General features: G+C 34.4%; 1 protein-coding gene across 2 annotated transcripts in view; it reads right to left on the bottom strand.

Annotated features, from left to right (window-relative positions):
* RASA2 (RAS p21 protein activator 2) overlaps positions 1-20,313 on the bottom strand; it is a 117,335-nt gene that overhangs the window by 18,403 nt on the left and 78,619 nt on the right. For both annotated transcript variants that reach the window (XM_037525867.2, XM_037525868.2), the window contains exons 10-18: positions 16,194-16,350; positions 15,457-15,605; positions 14,621-14,735; positions 14,124-14,198; positions 13,342-13,465; positions 11,106-11,212; positions 4,870-4,953; positions 4,084-4,161; positions 588-661 (exon numbers count right to left, since the gene is read on the bottom strand). In XM_037525867.2, coding sequence (XP_037381764.1) covers positions 588-661; positions 4,084-4,161; positions 4,870-4,953; positions 11,106-11,212; positions 13,342-13,465; positions 14,124-14,198; positions 14,621-14,735; positions 15,457-15,605; positions 16,194-16,350 — 963 coding nt within the window. The remainder of the gene's footprint in view (positions 1-587; positions 662-4,083; positions 4,162-4,869; positions 4,954-11,105; positions 11,213-13,341; positions 13,466-14,123; positions 14,199-14,620; positions 14,736-15,456; positions 15,606-16,193; positions 16,351-20,313) is intronic.

Consider the following 20,313-nt stretch of genomic DNA (forward strand, 5'->3'; position numbering starts at 1 on the left):
AGAAAAGGGATAGGATAGCAAAATACACTTGCATAAACACAAGCGGGCAGGAAGAGCTGCCCCGTAGGAACAGATTTGCTAAGAGGCCTGTATGGTTGCAGGTTGGCGGCCTTGAGAGGAGCAACCTCCGCTGAGGGAGGTCAGTGATGGGAAGCCCCGGCATGGTACAGGCAGAAAGGCTGCTGCCCTGCAGAAGGAGAGAGTTGGTGAAAAGCAGCACCTGTATAGTCACAGGTGGGCAGTGGGAGTGCTGCTAGGAATAGTTTTTAATTAATTTAATATTTGTAACCGTGCTGTCCAGAAGAAAAAGAGCCAAGTAAATGAAATTCCTCTGTAACTTCCAACAATACTACTACTTTAAGACTGAATAGTGCTGTTACCTTTTCAAAGTACTCTAATAACCATAATCTCATTATATTTGCAAGCTTATAGGGCAGTGAGGTTAACTTGCCTGATTGATGTTACTTAGGCAGTTCCAGAACAGAACAAAACCCCGTATTTCCTCACTCCAGACACATGCTCTTCATACTTACTTAATGTCTATACTGAAACATGACTTTAATTCATGCCTAATTTCATTAAATTACCCTTCTTTCAGGTGCACAGGTTCACTTGTACCACTGGACTCTTTAGTTTCAGTAGATGAAATTTCATCCAAGAACTAAATGGAGAAATGGAGAAACAGTATACTTTGTGATAAGGGACATCATAAATTCAGTTTATCTTAAATGTCACTGACAATATTGTGAAGTTCTTCATTATTAAAGAACACATGTAACTAATTTATAAAGGATAACACATTTAACTGTAGATGAGTCTCCATAGATGACAGTCATTCTAAAAAGACTGTTCTTCAGTTATTTAAAATACAGACTTTATTTCTCTGTGGAAATAATTCAATTCATAACCCCTAAATGCAATTCTGAAATCCATAAATCTCTGAATACAGAGCTCTAGAGAAAGTTTTGTCTTTCATTTACAATAAACTTTTTTACAGGTATAGCATAACCTGAACTGGCATAAGGCAATTTATAGTGTCTGTATTTATCCTACTTAGTGTGAGTATTCATACATTGTACATGTCACATAAACAGTGTGCTTGATTGTTGGATGCTACCTCAGGCCCCACTGGGAGTATTCCATAATATATAGCATATATCTGTAACTTTTCAAATTTCTGAAAAACTGAATACTGGAATACTCCTGGTCCCTAAGATTTTAAATATAGGGCTGTGAACCTACATTATAGGACAGGGTACTATGGCTTGGTCGCCAAATTCAACTTGCAGTCTGTTTTTTGTAAGGCCCATGAGTTAAGAATAGCTTTTATATTTTTAAATGTTGTAAGAACAAAAAAAGAATATGTAGCACAGTCCTCAATGGCCAGGATAGTTTAAAACACTTACTCACTGATACTTCACTGAAAAGAGTTGCTGACTTCTATAACATATCACTGACTTGAACCCTAAGATACAGTCTACCACAGTTATGGCTGAAGTGTAATTGGGTTCCCTGGAATAACCTGGAAACCTAATCACCACTTTGGAACTTTCATAGAAAATGTGGGAATGTGGTCCCTCAAGAAAATCTGAAATAACCATCACACTAGGGAGGAGCAATCTAGCTTCTAGCTTCTAACCTCAACTGGTCAAGAGCTTCCTGGCATGTGGATGTCTCTTCAAATTAGTAGTTCAAGGAATAATTCTTGTTCTTAGAGAGGAAACCTATTTTGCTCCATAGATGATTGTATTTCTTTAGTCCTTGCTATTTCCTTTATAACTGTCTACACTGTTTGGTTTAGGACTTAAAAAAAATTACACACCAAAACAAAGCACTTTCCAACAAGGATGGTGTTGAGGTACCAGTGTCTGATCTAAAGTACAATTTGTGGGAACAACCATTTTCTCCTAAGATTGATTGCAGATTGCCCACCCAAACCCACATTGTGGGGTTCCCCAATGGAATGTTTACTTGTAGATTGCCAGAAGGAAGTCTTGGTAAGTGAAAGAATAAGAACAGTGTTTCTTTTTGCATTATATGTGATGATACAGAACAAGTATTTAAGGAAACTGAAGAAACATCTTAGTAAAAAATGACCAGAAGAACCATCCAATAATGGAGTATAATGGTTACTTGAATATTTCATTTCTTACTATTTTCCTTAAGGCATCGATTTGACAAGTATTTACTGCTTATTTATGATAAATATAACATTTGTTGTTTATTTTATTTATAACGAACTATGGGATAAATATAGTTATAGAGAATGAAAGAAAAATCAATAACTAAAACAGACTATATGGAGGGTAAATGTAGGTCCTAGTTTGCTCAGGGCAAACTTATTCCAGTGTTCTCAATAGTACTCCAGAAAGAGTAAAAACACTCTTGCTAAGTGGCATGTTTGGACACTAAAACTTATTATGGTTACCCTGTTGATAGACCAATTCAGGTTATCCTTCTTAAACTCTGTGAGAATAGTATAGGATGCAGAAGTTATTATCTATTTTCTTCTGGAGCAGCTGTCATTGTAGAGTACTACTACAAAATGAGAAATGATCTTCATAATAAGCTTTTGAGGTTTCTAGCACTGCTCATATCCAGACTTAGCTAATAAACTATAAAGAAAACCAGTACATTAGAGCAAAATATCTTATGTCTATTTAAGACTCTAAAATCAAATCTAAAGACAGTAAACATAATATGGTTGATAGGCCATGAGAATGTGAGTGGGTGACTCAGAGCAGAATAGGAATGGAGAAACTCCTGGCACAAAAATCTTTACTCCATTGACATTTTCAATTCCACATTCTGATTATATCAAGGAAAGAAAAATCAGATGCTACCACAGTCTAGGTTATAAAAAAATGGAAAAACAATACCAGACAAAAGACAGAACACTACAATCTTGCCAGTGAAAGTCTGCCTACACTAGCCCAAAAATGTTTCAACTATGTCCTAAAAATAAAAGGACAGCTTTTTCTTCCCCTATTCTTTTGAAAGACTTTCTCCTCAAAAGCTTTCAATGGTTACTTAAAATTTTGGATGAAGTCGCACTATTCTACACCAAAAAACTTCAACTGGCTTTAATTTTTTAAATCATTTTCATTTATTGAGTCCTTAAAAAAAAGCAAAGACAAATACTTCAATAAAATATATTGTGGAAATCAACTGAATCATGCTACAAAAACTCAATGAAATCTCTAAAATTTGGTCTTGTTAATTTGAATTAAGTTATAATTGTGATGATAAGGTACAGTATTTTCTTCAAGCCAAGTTTAGATGTAATTCAAAATAATTTTTATTTAAAGTTTTAGGGTTTTACAATAATGCTACATTTTGTTTAGGAAGATTTAGAACTAAAGAGTCAAGTTAAAGATCTTTGCAAAACAAAACTTCTAAGTATAGTGATTTTCACATATGCTAGGCCTCGTATTAGTATAGTACATACTGTAAATTTTTATTCATTTGAACTTATAGTAACTCTCTTCAGGTTATTACCAAAAACTCTCATTATTTATATGATGATCAATAATTCATATATTCTTTTATTATGGGCAATTAAGTGCACATTATATGAAAAAATTCCAAGTGGCACCATACTAAGTTTTTTCCGTTAGAGCATAGGTTCACAATTTTGTCCTTCAGGGAACAATTGGCAATACTTGGAAACTTTTAGTGGTCAAAACTGAGGCATACTACTGGCATCTAATTGATAGATGCTAGGGATGCTGCTAAACAGTCTATAGTCTATCAGATAGCCTCTCACAATCAAACTGCAACCAAATTGTCAATGATGCCAGTGTTAAGAAACCCCAATCCTAGATATTTATAATTTGTGTGACTAAGACACTGGCAATAGCAGCTATTGCCAAAACTCATTTAGGTATTTTCACAGCTAAAAAAGCTCCCATGGTATGGTAGGGAAGAGAAAGGAGGAAAAAAGACAACCTGTTACTATCTGATGGAAAGTTTAACATTACTGTATTTTTTTAAACAGGGGATTGACTGCAATAAATAATAAGAATGCTATTTACCCAATACTATATAAGAAATGCTACTGGTTCCAGAATAAAACAATCATACCTTTTTAACTGCTGTAATATATCCTTCTTCTTGAAACATTTTGAAAAATTCACACATGAATGTCTCTTTGAAACTTGACTGAGGGGAAAAAAAACCACAGGATTTTAATATATTCAATAGAGAAATAAGAATATAATGGACTGTATTTTTAAGTTGAGGATTAGGCCTAAAAGGATTCAATTATATATTTCAATACAGCTATAGGGCCTGCAGATTTCTCGCAACAGTTCTTAGATGATTATGGCACAGATATTTAGAAGGCTTTTACATCTTTTTTTTTTTTAAGATTTATTTATTTATGCATATAAGAACTGGGGTACAGGCCAGAAGTGTGTGTGTGTGGGGGCGGGGGGGAGTGAGAGGATTCACCAGAGACAGAGTAGAGAACAAAACAGGTATATCTACTGAAATACACTGCTGAGGGGAGCAGTAAGTGAGACAGGAGAGGTCTGCTGTGCCATGTGGGTAGCTCCTTGGCTGGCCGGGGATTGAACTAGTGCTGCAGAGGCTGTGGATAGCTTTATAGTGCGATGCTTAACCCCTTGCACCACCAGGGAGGTCCCTAGAAGGCTTTTACATCTGCTTACTGGACTCTCTCCCTTGTGACTAAGAAACAACAATCTATCTAAAAAGATAGTTATTGTATGTGTGTATATAACTGTGTGTGTGTGTGTCTGTTTTTATCGAGCTTTGTTTTCAATCAGGAAAGGAGTGAGCAAGAAGAGATTTATAGGGTATAACAATACTTAGAAGTGTGAATATCAAACAAAAACTGTAAAGACTTACCTTGCTTTTGGACAGGCTCCCCCAGCTTCCCAACGTTTGAATGGTTTTTGAGATGAGAGTTAATGTCCTAATTGTCTGTGCATCCTAGAAAAAGAGTAAAGAAACAAAACTATTAAGTTTTCAAAAAATAGAATTTGTATAAAAAGTAAAGTCAGATGAATGGATACATTGCTCTAAAACAGTGATTCAAAAATATTCACTCAGGGGCCTCCCCTGGTGGCACAGCGGTTGAGCGCTGGACTGCAAGGCTGCCCACAGCTTCTGCAGTGCCGGTTGGTTCCCTGGCCGCCGCGAGGGTCCCACAAAAAAAAAAAAAATCACTCAGGGCTTCCCCAGTGGCACAGTGGGTTGAGGGCAGCGCTGTGAAGCTGTCTGCAACCTCTGATTCCCACATGACCCAGCAGACCTCTCCTGTCTCGCCCCCTGCTCCCTTTAGCAGTGCTTTCGCTCCATCTGCCTGTTCTGCTCCCAGCTCTGACTCTGGTGAATCCTCTCACCCTCCCACACCTCTGGCCTGTACCCCAGCTCTTGTATAAATAAACCTTTAAAAAAATTCATTCAAACAACCAATGTACATTTAAAAAATCTAACTAAAGGTAGGCATGACTCACTGTATTCAGTATTGAAGAGACTAAAGATACATATAATTGACAATTCCTTCCAAAGTAATTATATTTAATAACATGTTACTTTGGAAACCCATGACTTAATTAATATTATATATAAGTTGTTTTTACACATGGCAGCTTGCGTCACCTACACAAACTGTATTCATTTTTAGAATGTCAATGTCTACTTTTTTATACCTTATAACCTAAAATGGCAGTTTCCAAATATGCTGTATTCAACCCACCTCCAAATAAATCCAATAATTTATATGACTTCTGTAATCAACCCTTTTCACCACGGAAGCAAATATCTAAATCCAACTTAGTAAATGAGAATTCACCCAGTTTATATAGGATCTTAGTAGAGACTAATCATTTAGGTCTATTACCCAAGGCATTTTTTAGGTATACCAGAAAATATAAATAAAACTGACATTTAAAATAAGTCCTTGCTCCTTTTTTTAAATTGAGATATAACTGATATTCATGAACAGATTTTAAATGCTGAAATGAGTTTTCACCAATTCAACATTTATATAGCCAATTTCCCTATTGATATAGAACGTCTTTTTTTGTTTTGGGGGTTCAAATAAATAGTATCTTCCATCAAAAGACAAACTCAAGAAAATTTAGATGCAGAAATGATGTAGTTTACTTTTTAATTGAAATTACTTAATACTTTAATATCCTCACATTGAAAAAAGGCAGTTAACATGAAGGAAAAAAGATACCAGGATGTAATACTATCTGGAAAAAAAAGGATAATCTTGGATATGATCATTATGATACATCTTTGAAAAGAGTTACACACCTTAATTAAGACTATTTAGAAAACATTTTAGCTAGAACATCCAGGATTACATTATATGTATAAAAGGTCCCTACAATTCTCTGACTTTAAAGAGTATTAAATTCTTAATAATATGCTAAAAAACAGAATTTGAACTGAATTTCACCAAGATTTTCTTGTTCAATTTGGTTTTAAAATCAGCATTTAGGTCACTATTCCCTGAGGGGAAAAGCACATTTTATACAATTTTAGCATATCAGAGGTTTGATTACATCTTCACTGTTATTTGACAATCACGTCACTTAGCTACTGCGGATCCCCTGCTATACTCTATATACAAGCTATTCTAATCACTCCCCTGCTGTCATCTAAGATCATAATTTTTCACAGATGTCCAGTACCCTAAACATCTGGCACCCAGTAAAAGCCTGGCATAGGCATAAAGTAGATGGTATCTTCTTTCTTTCTTTTTTTTTTTTTTATAAATTTTATTGTTATATTCCCCATACAATTGCAGCCCCCCCATTCTGACCCCAATCCCTCCCCTCCCGCCCCCGCCCCCCTAAAAGTGTCTCTGGTTCATAGTTTTTTGTTGATTTTGATTTTCACTTTCTTATAGTTATTCATTTTCCTGGTCCCTTATTTAAGTTTTCTAGATTCCTGCTATGAGTGAGACCATCCGGTATTTTTCTTTTTCTTTTTGGCTTATTTCGCTGAGCATGATCCCTTCCAGCGCCATCCATGTTGCTGCAAATTGCATGTGTTTATCTTTTTTGAATGCTGAGTAATATTCCATGGTATATATGTACCACATCTTCTTGATCCAGTCATCTATTTTTGGGCATTTGGGTTGTTTCCAAAGCTTAGCTATTGTAAACAGTGCTGCTATAAACATAGGGGTGCAGGTGCTCTTTGGAATTGATGTTTCTGTGTCCTTTGGGTAAATACCTAGGAGTGGAATTGCTGGATCATATGGAAGCTCTATGTTTAGTAGGTCCAGAAATCTCCACACAGCTTTCCACAGTGGTTGGACCAGTTTGCACTCCCACCAACAGTGCAGAAGAGTTCCTTTTTCTCCACACCCTCGCCAACATTTGTTGTTGCTAGTTTTTTTAATATGTGCCATTCTCACTGGTGTAAGATGGTATCTCATGGTAGTTTTGATTTGCATTTCCCTGATGACAAGTGATGTTGAACATTTTTTCATATGTCTGTTGGCCATTTGCATTTCCTCTTCAGAGAAGTTTCTTTTTAGCTCTTCTGCCCATTTTTTGACTGGATTATTTTCTTTGTTGTTGTTGAGTCTCATCAGCTCTTTGCAGATTTTTGTGATCAGTCCTTTATCATTAGTGTTGGGTGCAAAAATGTTCTCTCAGTTGGTGGGGTTTCTCTTTGTTTTTGTTATTGTCTCTTTTGCTGTGCAAAAGCTCTTTAATTTGATGTAGTCCCAGCTGTTTATCTTTGCCTTCACTATCACTGCTTTGGGTGATGTGTCTGTAAAGATGTCTTTGATGTGCAAATCACGTAGTGTTTCGCCTATATTTCCTTCTATATATTTTATGGTTTCAGGTCTTATGTCTAGTTCTTTAATCCATTTTGAGTTGATTTTTGTGTATGGTGTGAGGTAGTGGTCAAGCTTCATTCTTTTGCATGTAGCGACCCAGTTTTCCCAGCACCATTTATTGAACAAACTTTCTTTGCTCCAATGCATATTCTTTGCTCCTTTGTCAAAGATTAGTTGACCATAAATCTGTGGGTTTATTTCTGGATTTTCTATTCGATTCCATAGGTCTGTATGTCTGTCCTTGTTCCAATACCATGCAGTTTTGATGATTATGGCTTTGTAGTATAGTTTGAAGTCTGGGAGTGTGATGCCTCCATTCCCTTCTTTTTTTTTCAGGAGAGCTTTGGCTATTCGGGGTTTTTTGTGATTCCATATGAATTTCATCAATAATTGTTCTATTTCTTTGAAGAATGACATTGAAATTTTGATTGGAATAGCATTGAATCTGTATATTGCTTTTGGAAGGATGGCCATTTTAATAATGTTTATTCTTCCAATCCATGAGCAGGGGATGTCTCTCCATTTCTTTGTGTCTTCTTCTATTTCTTTTAACAGTGTTTTATAGTTTTCTTTGTATAGGTCCTTTACCTCTTTTGTTAGATTTATTCCCAAGATGGTATCTTCTTTCAAAGAAGGAACTGGTTCTTTCCTCTAATGTTTACCCTATCACATTTTCTTTTATGGACATTCACTCTGAATCCTCCAGGATTACTGATCTGATATCCTTCTTTTTTTAATTTCTCCCTTTCTGTTGGTCTTGTCTCTTCTATTTAAACCACATATAGGCTTCCCCATTTTGAAAGGCTCATCATTTGACAGTCTCCCTCTCTGGGCTATACTTATCAAACATTTACTGAGCATCTATCTACTTTTCCTTGAAACTCTTCCATGACCTTGGAACACTCAAATTTGAAAAAATATCCAGCCCCCGCTCCTAAGGTATTAACAGTCACATGCAGAAGACTATAAACAGATGATTATACAACACGACAAATGCCATGACAGAGAGAAGCAGACAGTGCTATACGCACACATAAGAGAGATACCTAACCCAGACTGAAGGGTTAGAAAAGTCTATCATGGCTGAGTTTTAAAAGGAGTGCTCAATGGGAAAATAGAGGATATAGTAAGAAGGAAGTTACAGTCTTTTTTGTTTGTCATCATGAAACTTGTCAAAAAGAATGGTCAATCATGTTAATGTTAACATAACCCATATTTTAATTAGTTTTTAAAAGTAATTCATTCAAGTGTGCATGCACACATGTGTATACATGCTTGAATTTTCCTAGCCCTCCCAGCAGCAGGGCAAGCACCATTTTGACATATTACCTAGGTAAAACTGCACTGACCTATTCTTCAGTCTTCTGCAATCTGATTTTCTTCTCCACAAAAACTGGCTTCTCAAAATTCAAAGAACTTCTAAAAGTAAATTCCAACAGCCTTTTAATTGATTCTTTCCCCCAACTACCCTGTAATTTTCAACACTGGTCTTGACAATTGATAATGTCATCACCCCCAAGTCACTGGGATTGGTTTTTGTTCTCAATTTCTAGTGTAAGAATTGTCTATACATCTTACATAATATTAATCAGATGCTAATTTTAGATTTAAGCATATATTGGGTTGTTGGAAAAGTCACGGCCTATTAAAAAATGTATCATGACTTTTCTGACAACCCAATAGCTTTAGATAATCCATCTTACATATTTGCTCTGTTTTCCCTAATTAATACAAAAGATTCTTAAAAAGAAGGCATATGGTTACATTTAAAAGCAAACAATACACATATAATAGTCTGAGCAGTCCGCCTGGCATACTGATTGGAAAAAATGACCTAAAATACAGAGTTTGTATTAGAAGGACTTTATTGCAACATCTTTTACAGGAAAATGCAGATCTAACTCTAACAACAAGGGTCACAGGCTCGGAGGTAGGAGTTCTGTTTATCCCCAGAATGCTGCTACCAAGCTTTTGCTGCCAGAGTGCTATACAGCATGTGAACAAAAGAACACTGGCCCACTCACTGCTGTACTATTCACAGACCATTTGTCCTTTGGCAAGAAAGGATGTACTGCTACCACAGAAGTGTGGTTCTAATTCAGTTCTCAAAGTTAAATGGGAGGGTAATGTCACACAGCTGTCAAGAGGAGGCGTGGCCTTCAGAGCCTACATCCAACTGTAGAAACCATGCAGCTTCCCTACATTGAATTAGGCGGTGATTTTCCTAAGGGCAGGGAGAATCTTCCTCAACACTGCTTTATTCAGTGCTGAGCACAGTGTTTGATACATTGTGGTGCTCAAACACCTGTCTGCATGAGAGGCAGGGTGGAGCAGAGGTAAGCTCACAAACTGTAAAGACTGAATGAATCAGAATCCTGGCTTAATTCAATTCAAATTGATTAAGATTTAATCATAATTTCTCAGCTATAACTTTGGAAAATTCCTAAATTGTGATTTCCTTATCTGTAAATAGGAATGACAATAATAAAATTTACCTCATGGGATCACTGATAAGACTAAAAAATATAAAATACTAAGAACAAAGCCCAGTACAAAGTAAGCACTAAACGTTGACTATTATGTTATACAAATCAGCAACAAAAGCAATTAGATAAGATTATAAAGTATATGGGTAACAAAAGATAAAAAGTCAGCAAAAAAAGTCAGCAAAAATATATGAGAAGGTAACAGAAACAGCAAAACTGAGTCTTAAAATGTTAAGAAATAAGTAAATCTATGCAGTGCAGATTCAACTACAGTAATTAAATAGGACTTCAGAACAAAATGATTATATGCTTTTTAAAAATATTTAAATCTCACCATATGTACAATATTATCTTAGGTGAAGAAAAGGCAAAAATAGATACACCAAACAAATTATACTTCAGTAAAAGTTTACATCTTTCAGAAAAAAGCCTCTTTAAATTTCTGTGAGATTTAAAAATATCTGCTATGTTAAACCTATAATAAAAAAAGAAACTTTTATGGAAATTTACAAACAAAAGCAAAAGGAAAATGTAATGAATCCTTTTTGTATTTTTTACCATTTATCAACATTTTATTACTCTTGTGTAATATCTTTTAACTACAATTTTAAAAAATAGAATTTTCAGCCTTTTGAAAAACTGAAATGGCACCAAAAAATTCCCAGTAAATTTAACTATCGGCTATCAGACAATACTGCAAAATGAAAGTGGCTTGTTGCTTTATCCTTTCTTCATTGTAATAAAAATAAATAAAAGTGGAATAAAGTTTTGAGAAGAACAACACTTACTGGATGATGAGGTCGCAAATGAAAAGTATGAGGTGAGACTACGGCTACAGCAAAGAAACGAAGAAACACAAAGCTGCTCACTGCAGAATACTGAACATGAGGGTCATCTGCAGGAAAAAATGGTGAAATGTCATGCACAAAAACACTGAATTAAAACACACTGATGACAAAGTAAAAAAATATTGAAAAAACATGTAAACTAAATAGGAGATCTATATAATTTGTCTAGTAAAGATTGAGCAGATGCAGTCATAGCAATGACTGACTAAATTAAAAGGGAAAATCCTATGCCTAAAAATCATCCGAAAGAAATAATAAAGAAAATGAAAAGCAAAACTACTGGGTTTTCAGAAATATTTTAATTTGGAAATATACTTCTCATTTGCAATAACACTTTTGAAATTACAACAGAAAATAAAAGTGGCACCTAGCATTAGCTAGTGGTAATACACAACATTTTAAGGTAGGAAATTGTTTCAGTTTTATGATATTTCAATTTCCCCCTCAAAAATCTTGGTAACATCAAAGGTGATACAATAAAGAAATTAGGCAGAAATCTTTATTCTTAAAATTTTATCAATATTCCACAAAAAATACTAGTGGCTGGTAGACAACTTGTGACTCTGATCATGTTATCTAAAACTTTCATTTCACACTGGAGTCAACACTTAACCCAACAATCTGATGCTGGAGAAGCAGGTGATAAGGGAAAGAATGTCTGAATTTGGCTTGAATTTCATCTCTTTTGTTATTCAAGTCATTCACTGGGGTAGTCATCAGCAAGTCATTTAACTAGCAGTTTTTTGTATGATATGCTTCCTATTCATGGTATCCCATACCCTCCATGATCTTCCCAGGTAGTAAGAAGCATAAATGAGATAATACAAAAATACTTTATCACAACCAAACTATCACTACAATAGTGATGAGGACAAGAAGACAAACTAACAAAGTCAACAAAAGATAGTTTGCTTTTATAAAAAATCAAAAGAGGTTTTAGATCATTTAGATAAATAGGAATTAAACAGCTAATGTATGCTTAAGGCCAAGATCACTGGGTAGAATACAATGATTAGTGTCTGCCTTGCAGTAGGCCACATCCAGGTCTGAGGACTTCTTTGTCTCTGGCCAAAGCAGGGACAATGGGCAAGTAACTTTTCTAAGCCAATTTATTGTCCACCTCATGCTGTTATCAGACAGGAGATAATGCAGGTTAGCATTGTGCCTGTACATAATTATTCAATGTGGTTATCATGACCTAACACACTATTTAGAAACATAATTTCAGTCATTATTTCATGTCTTTCCCCCTCATTTTGTTACAAAGACTAGATTCAGTGTATTTATTTGAAGTTAACTGTTTATGTCTTTACTAAAAGTAACAAAAACATCTAGGTCTGAATTTACATGTTAGTTCCATCACTTTAATACTGGGTTAATTAGTGAAGGGTGAGACAATTTACATACATGGGCATGCATACACATGCACAAACATGGTAAAATAGTAGAATCTCTTCAGAAAGTCACAAATAAGGTTACAGTTTCACACAGCTGGGAACAAACTGATAATTTAAGAGCTTACCTCCTTGTACCCTCCCCCCACCCCATTATAGACAGATCTGGAAAGACAGCTACGGCAAGTTTACTTATTAAATATACATTTAATTAGAATAATTCTGAGATTAACAATCAGAGACAGCAACACTTAATTTTATGAAATATTTTCAAGGAAAGCCTTTATATAGCTACTCTCGCAAAATTAAATTCTATATATGCAACAGAAATGTTTCTAATGCCTTACACCATTTCTGTAAAAACTTTTCACCACCAAAACCTTTCTATTCCCAAACTTCAAATACGGTCAGTTTGTATAGAAAAATTTTCACTATTTAAATGCATACAAGTAGAAATGTAGAAGTATACAAATAACAAGTGTTCTTGTTTATTATATTTAACAATCTTATAAGCACATGTTATAAATGTTTACTTATATGATACAGGTCTAAATTTTTACCTTAAAAATAATGATGATTTTCAATTGCTCTTTGTATAAAGCTGCCATTTTACTAGAATATGTTTTGAGATTATAAGAAAATAAATGTTTCATGAAAAGGTCAGAATTACTTTGAGAACCTAAAGATTACCTATATGCATTAAATATTTCACAGAAATCAAAATACAAGAAATATTAAATACAGAAAAAGAAAAGATATGTTTTAATAAACAAGGTACTTACTAGGAAATCTCTGAGTAGCCATCTGCCTTAGCGAGTAAAAGATATCACACATTACAGTGGGGCAGCTCATACTTGATTTTACAATAGTACTGAATAACTTGTCTACATAGTAGCGCAGATTCTCCTGTAGGATTTTGGAAGTAAATATTAAGATGTTGACATCATCAATAGCCTTTATGGAAAAATTGCAATGAAAATGAGATCTATTACATCGTCACTATCAGTATTCTAAAGGCTTGCACCACGTCTCCAAACTCATTCAGGTACAAGAGCATTTATATTCTGACCTAAATTTAACAGATGGGTTTTAGACTAGCTTGATATAAGAGGTGAATATATGGAATAAACTTCACAAGAAGCAACAGAAAATAAGACAAAAGGAAAACAGGGAAATAATTCAAATATGCAGGAACATGGGCATTAATGACCCTAAAACTCATTGTTTCTCCAGAGCCAACTAAAAGTATAAACTGATCAAATCATTTTGCAACAGCTTGACCAACCTGACCCCAATGGAATGGCCAGAATGGGAGATGTAATTGGAGATAGCCTTAATCCATTATTGTTACTACAGCAAAAAACACACACAAAAACACAGTGAAACTCAATGAGGAAATAACATTCTAAAAGCTAGACACAGGAAATGCTACAAGTAGAATGGACATTATGTAAAGAATAAAAAGCACTGATTCCCTCCATGTAACACTATTACAACATAAGTGAGAGATAGTTACATCATTAAGGCCAATTTTAATGCCATTATACTGATAACAAGGACTTACCTTATTATTCTCTACATTATCTCCCTCTTTTAATTTAATAGGATCGATTTCACAGGATTTAGAAGAGTCACATATCTGGAAAGTAGATTAACCTTTTATTTAAATTCCAATTCTTAAAAAATTGGCTAAGTAAAAAATATTATTGTTCTGATGATACAATCATAAAAATGAAAACTGTAATGAAGTTTAAAACCTCCAGAGATAAAATATGCAATATCCCCAAAGAACTACATTAAAAAAAAAGGATTCTTACATATTTGAAATTCTAGCTAAAACAGAAATGTACAAACAAAGAAATAATTATGTGGAACATATTACAATGTACCCTTTGAGCAAAAATCCACTGATGGATAAGTTGTTTATTCTACTTCTAATGTGTTTAGCCTTATTCCTTTAGTAATATATGAATGCATGTATCATTCCAGTCAATAGATCACTTGAATAGAGATGCTACAGTAAAGTCACATAAGCAATCATATCAGAGGTATATACTGTACCTCATCTAGAATAGGTTTTAATGTTACTTTCAGGTAGTGCCCTCCCACTATTTTCATCATCTCATCCAAACAACGGGTAGCCAAGGAATTTCCTCTAAAAATTGTGTTTGCATCTCTGAAATATAAAAATAAATAAGGTGAAACCAAGTGCAGTAAACAAAGACTGTGAAATCAATTACTGATATTTAACTTTGATCATATTTTTAGTAATTTTTATGATGCATTTAAAAGATTGCTGCCATTAGGATTTTCAAAAATAGCAAAATTACACTCAAAATAAGTTGTAGGGGAAAAAAAGCATATTTATGAACTATAAAACTAGGCTCTGTGTGTGTGTGTGTGTGTGTGTGTGTGTGTGTGTGTGTGAGAGTGAGAGAGAGAGAGAGAGAGAGAGAGAGAGAGAGAGAGAGAGAGAGAGAGACAGAGGGTATATGTGTAACAATGGGCATGTCAGACCATGACAAGGAATGGGAAGCCATGTGATTGCTTTTTATAATATCATGCATGTACATGAAAGGATGACACATACTGCATATGGAAAAAAACCTTCTGACTTAGTGTTTCATTTGTGACCATTGAAAAGCAAAGATTAGTAAAAGGAAATTTTGACAGTGAGCTAGAAAAAATAATCTTTAACTTTATTGTTGGTGGACACTGTTTGCTAACTTACAAAATTCTTTTATTACTTGCCAAGTAACAAACTTTTCAGACTATTTCACAATAAAGCTGCTCAACACAAAGGAACGGTGATTATAAAACAAACTGGCAAACTAGGGTTCAATTTCAACAATACATAGGTAATACTGAATAAAATATAAAAAAAATATAACTCTTACTGTGTATCCTTCAAGTCTAATTCAGCCACTGCTGTGGCAAAAGGAACAAGTTTATCATGGTGTAGCAGCAGTCGCACAAGAGGCAAGACAGCATCATTTTTATCTCTACATATTTCACCCAAAATATAAGCAGCTGAGGCAGAGATTGGCTAGAATAAAAAAGGCAGAAAGCATAAAATTAAGGGAACATGATTAAACGTTCAATCCCTAACCTGAAAAAGAAACTCAAATATGTTCACTATAACTATTGCATAGAAGAATATTTAATTTTATAATTTTTATCAGAAATGAAATTGTGAATACATATTGGAATCACAGTTTTCTGGTTCAGGTAAATTAAACATAGCTATGTATTTGCTGTTTTAATAAAATTTGATACTCTGAAATCTTTTCCTCATCATTAACTGAGGTTTTTTTTTAAAGATTTACTTATTCATGCATACAAGAACCGGGGTGCAGGCCAGATGTGCGGGAAGGTGAGAGGATTCACCAGAGACAGAGTGGGAAACAGAATAGGCAGACTGACCAAAATACACTGCTGAAGGGAGCAGCGGGCACAACAGGAGAGGTCTGCCATGTTATGCGGGATTCTCTCTGGCCAGCAGGGATCGAACCCATGCTGCAGAGGCTGCGGACAGCTTCACAGCACTGTGCTCAACTGCCTGCGCAAGCAGGGGAGGCCCATTAACAGAGTTATTTTAAGTCTTTTCATCAAACACTTAAGATTTTTAAAGTACCTGGACATCTGGTGATTTTAGCAGCAATGTTTTCAAAGGAACATAGTACTCTGAAGGAAGCACATAGTCTTCTGTATAACAAATATTTAACCGAAGAGACCCCAGGTCATCAGTTTTAGATGACTTGTTTCCATTGTCTCTTGGCTGTAGCAAGTACCTAAAGTAAAAAATACAATCATACAATCATTACCAAGTTATGGTAATGGGCATCCAAGCCAGGGAGGTAAGTGAACAACTAAGTAGGTTATGAAAAACGAAACCAAAGAACTCAATTTAATACTTAAGGTTAGGACACTTTCAAAGTACCAGACTATTAAACTTAAGAGGCTTTTTATTAAATAAAAAAGTATAGCTATAAAAAATTAAGATCTCAAAGAAAGAGGATTAGCTTTAAAGGTTGGATAAAAAAAGTAAAATATTTAAAATCCAACTAAATTTAAGAAAGATATATGTAGTTGTAAGTAAAGACAGAAAATACACATATAAAGAGGCAGCTTTACATATTCAAGAAAAGAGAAATGCCTAAAAATCAAGGGAAGTTTATAAAATCCAAACCAGAAATCTGAAAGTTATAAGACTTATTATGGAAATTTAAAAATACATATAAAAGTAAAGACAGTAGTATACTGAAACCTCATGAACTTATCACCTAGCTTCTGTAATTATCAATACAGGTCTATTCTTATTTCAGTCATACCTCTATTTATCCCTTGCATTATTTTTTTCCCAAAGATTTATTTATTCATGCATACAAGAGCTGGGGTATAGGCCAGAGATGAGAGGGGTGGGTGCAAGGACTCACCAGAGACAGAGTGGGGAATAGAACAGGCAGACTGACTGAAATACACTGCTGAGGGGAGTAGCAGGAGAGACAGGAGAGGTCTGCTTTGCCATGTGGGTTTTTCCCTGGCCGGCCAGGGATCGAACTCATGCTGCAGAGGCTGTGGATTGCTTCACAGTGCTGTGCTTAACCCCTTGCCCCACCAGGGAGACCCACCCCTTGCATTATTTTAAAGCCATGGCAAGTGTCGGAATTTCATCTATAAATATTTCAGCAGATATATAACTATATATAACTGGAATGTATACGTAGTTATTTACAATATATACTTACAAATATATACTTGAAGACAAACACCATCCAGAATTTTCCTTTAATCTACAAAGCCCCCCATTCCCTAAGAAATCAGGTAGTTTGTCCGATAGAATTTTCACATTGGGGGTTGTGTTAACGTCTATCTCCATAATGGCATTTAATATGTTCCTTTGTATTTTGGATAGTTAGATGCAGAGGCTTGGTTAGATTAATATTTGATATTACAGCAAGAACATTTCATTGACAGTGTTGTATAGTTCTACTAAGAGGCACTAATACCTGATTGTTTCTTTTTGTGATATTAGCAGTCACTGCTTAATCATTAATCTTCATCATTATGCAAAATGGTAATTCTACAATTCTATCATTTCACCTTCACTTACTAGCTACGAAATGATAGTTCTACAATTCTATCATTTCTCCTCCATTTATTAGCTAGAATGTTCTTTATAAAGTCAGAAGTTTGGGTATTTACTTTTGATATTTATCATGTATGACTTTCCCTAACAGACTAACTTGTTTGAAAACAGAAGAGTGGAAGGAGGTTTAATAAAATTTTTATTACTTTGAGAAACATGATAAAAATATAAATTAGAACCAGAGAATTTAAGCAAAATTTAAATGATGAGGGGATGGTAATAGGGGGAAAAGAAATTACATAGAAATTGCATTGCTACTCCCAAAAGGAGATTTTCTGTCTTGGAACAACAACCTTTAGAACTTCTGCTCTCTGATTTGAGATACAATGGTTTAAAGTTCTGTGCAAGGAAATAACTGGAAATAAACCTATTAGCAAAGGTGACTCAGAAGTACCTCTAAGGGAAGTATAGTTGGCTGATCCAGAAAAGGGCATTACTTTGGTTAATTTCCTACAGTCTTTTTTTGAATGCTGAGTAATATTCCATGGTGTATATGCACCACATCTTCTTGATCCAGTCATCTATTTTTGGGCATTTGGGTTGTTTCCAAAGCTTAGCTATTATAAATAGTGCTGCTATAAACATAGGGGTGCAGGTCAGCATTCAAAAAAGATAAACACATGCAATTTGCAGCAACATGGATGGAGCTGGAAGGGATCATGCTCAGCGAAATAAGCCAGAAAGAAAAAGAAAAATACCGGATGGTCTCACTCATAGCAGGAATCTAGAAAACCTAAATAAGAGACCAGGAAAAAGAATAGCTATAAGAAAGACAAAATCAAAATCAACAAACAACTATGAACCAGAGACATACTATGGGGGAGGCGGGGAAAGGAGGGAATGGGGTCAAAATAAGGGGACTGCAATTGAATGGGGAATATAAAAATAAAATTAAAAAAAAAAAATCCCTACAATCAGTGTATTCTCTAGTCTCACAAATTTAGATACATAGTTTTATCAGCATAACTAAAAGTGAACCTGAATTACAATAACCAGGCAGAGACTAGTATATTTAAAATAGATGGCAAATCACTAAATTTATGAAAAGAAAAAACAGTAGTCAAGTGGCAAAGATATATGCACTATTTTGTCACTGACAAGTTTTATTAGGGAAACGTTCATTCAGAAAAGTGATTAATATTAACAATTAAGAATTCCATCATTACCCTCATATCTCAATATTTATCACTTGGTTTCAACAATTATCATCACTTTCCATAGTGTTTCATCTACATCCCTCACTTTGACTAATACATTTTTTTTTACCTGTTAATAGAATTTTAAAATCTGTTTAATTAATATTTTACCTATTGGTAAGCTATTACAATGTCAAATTATAAAAAGGCACTCTGGTGAATATAGACACACACAGAGTTCTAAGTGGTCTTAAGAATCTCCCATCTAAGACAATAGTGTTACAAGGAAACAATAATGTTTCTACAGCAGAATCCCTTACCCTTGATTATGTTCGAGTAGGAAGGACCCATGTTTGCCTCCTTGGGATGCTTTTTTATTTAGATTAATCTTCCATGTCTAGTTTAATTAGTTTTCCATATATGGTAGAATAAAATCAGTTGAATTATGTTTACAACCTGGTTCTGCCTCCCCATCCATCTTAAAACAGTGTCCCAAACTAGTCAGATTTACAGTGTGTTTTGGGTTGTTCTATAGGAATTTTAGTCAGAAAGCAACTTTCCCTTATCTTCAAATTAGTAAGGGATAAAGTATACATTCTCTCTCTGTTACTCTTATAAATTACAAAATATCAGCCAAAATAGGTCTACAATCCTGGCATGGAAGGATTAGGTCAGTGCTAAGCCAGTTACTGATTTTTATGGATACAAGGTGTTAGGATGGTTTGGATTCTACAAATTTTCCTTGACTTTGAGGCCTTTCTTTTTCCTTGAATATTTAAAGCTGCCTTTGTTTTTACATACATATTTTGTCTTATCCACATAATCCTTCACATAACAATTAAGGAACATTTTGATTTTCTTTCTAATAATATTTTTATAAGTAAGAGCATTCAAATCTTTGCTGACAGCTTAAAACAAAGTATTTTTTTAATTTTAATTTTTGAGTTAAAATTTTTATACCAAAGTAGAAATTGTTATAGTACACTTCTTAAGAGCACAGATTTTGGAGTCAGAGCTTGTCCAGCTGTGTGACCTTAGGCAAATCACTGCATCTTTGTGCTTGTTTCCTTATCTGTTAAATAAATAGTAATAGTATCTGATTTAATTGTTAATCTTAAAATATCCTCAGAGACTATATAGTACTTAACTTACTTGGCCTAGTACATAGTAAACACTATGTAAATATAACTATGACACATTGTTTATATAATTTTGTAAATATTATTTATTATTTTAAAATTTGGTTACAAAGGCTCAGTTTAAACTATCTGAAGGATCCCTTGTGAATTAAGTAATTTTAATTAGAGATAAAATAAAAAATCCTTAAGGTTTATTAAATGAGGGTAATCTGGTGTGCCTAAGATTTAGAAATACAAAAGAAATCAAGTATATTTTCTTCAGTTTTTGAACGATGTCTGTTAGCATGAAAGAATATGAAATGGAAATAGAGAAATTATTAACTAAATTTA

The sequence above is a fragment of the Talpa occidentalis genome, unplaced genomic scaffold (assembly GCF_014898055.3).
Source record: "Talpa occidentalis isolate TD23 unplaced genomic scaffold, MPIMG_talOcc4v2.1 talOcc4.4, whole genome shotgun sequence".
Lineage (NCBI taxonomy): Eukaryota > Metazoa > Chordata > Mammalia > Eulipotyphla > Talpidae > Talpa > Talpa occidentalis.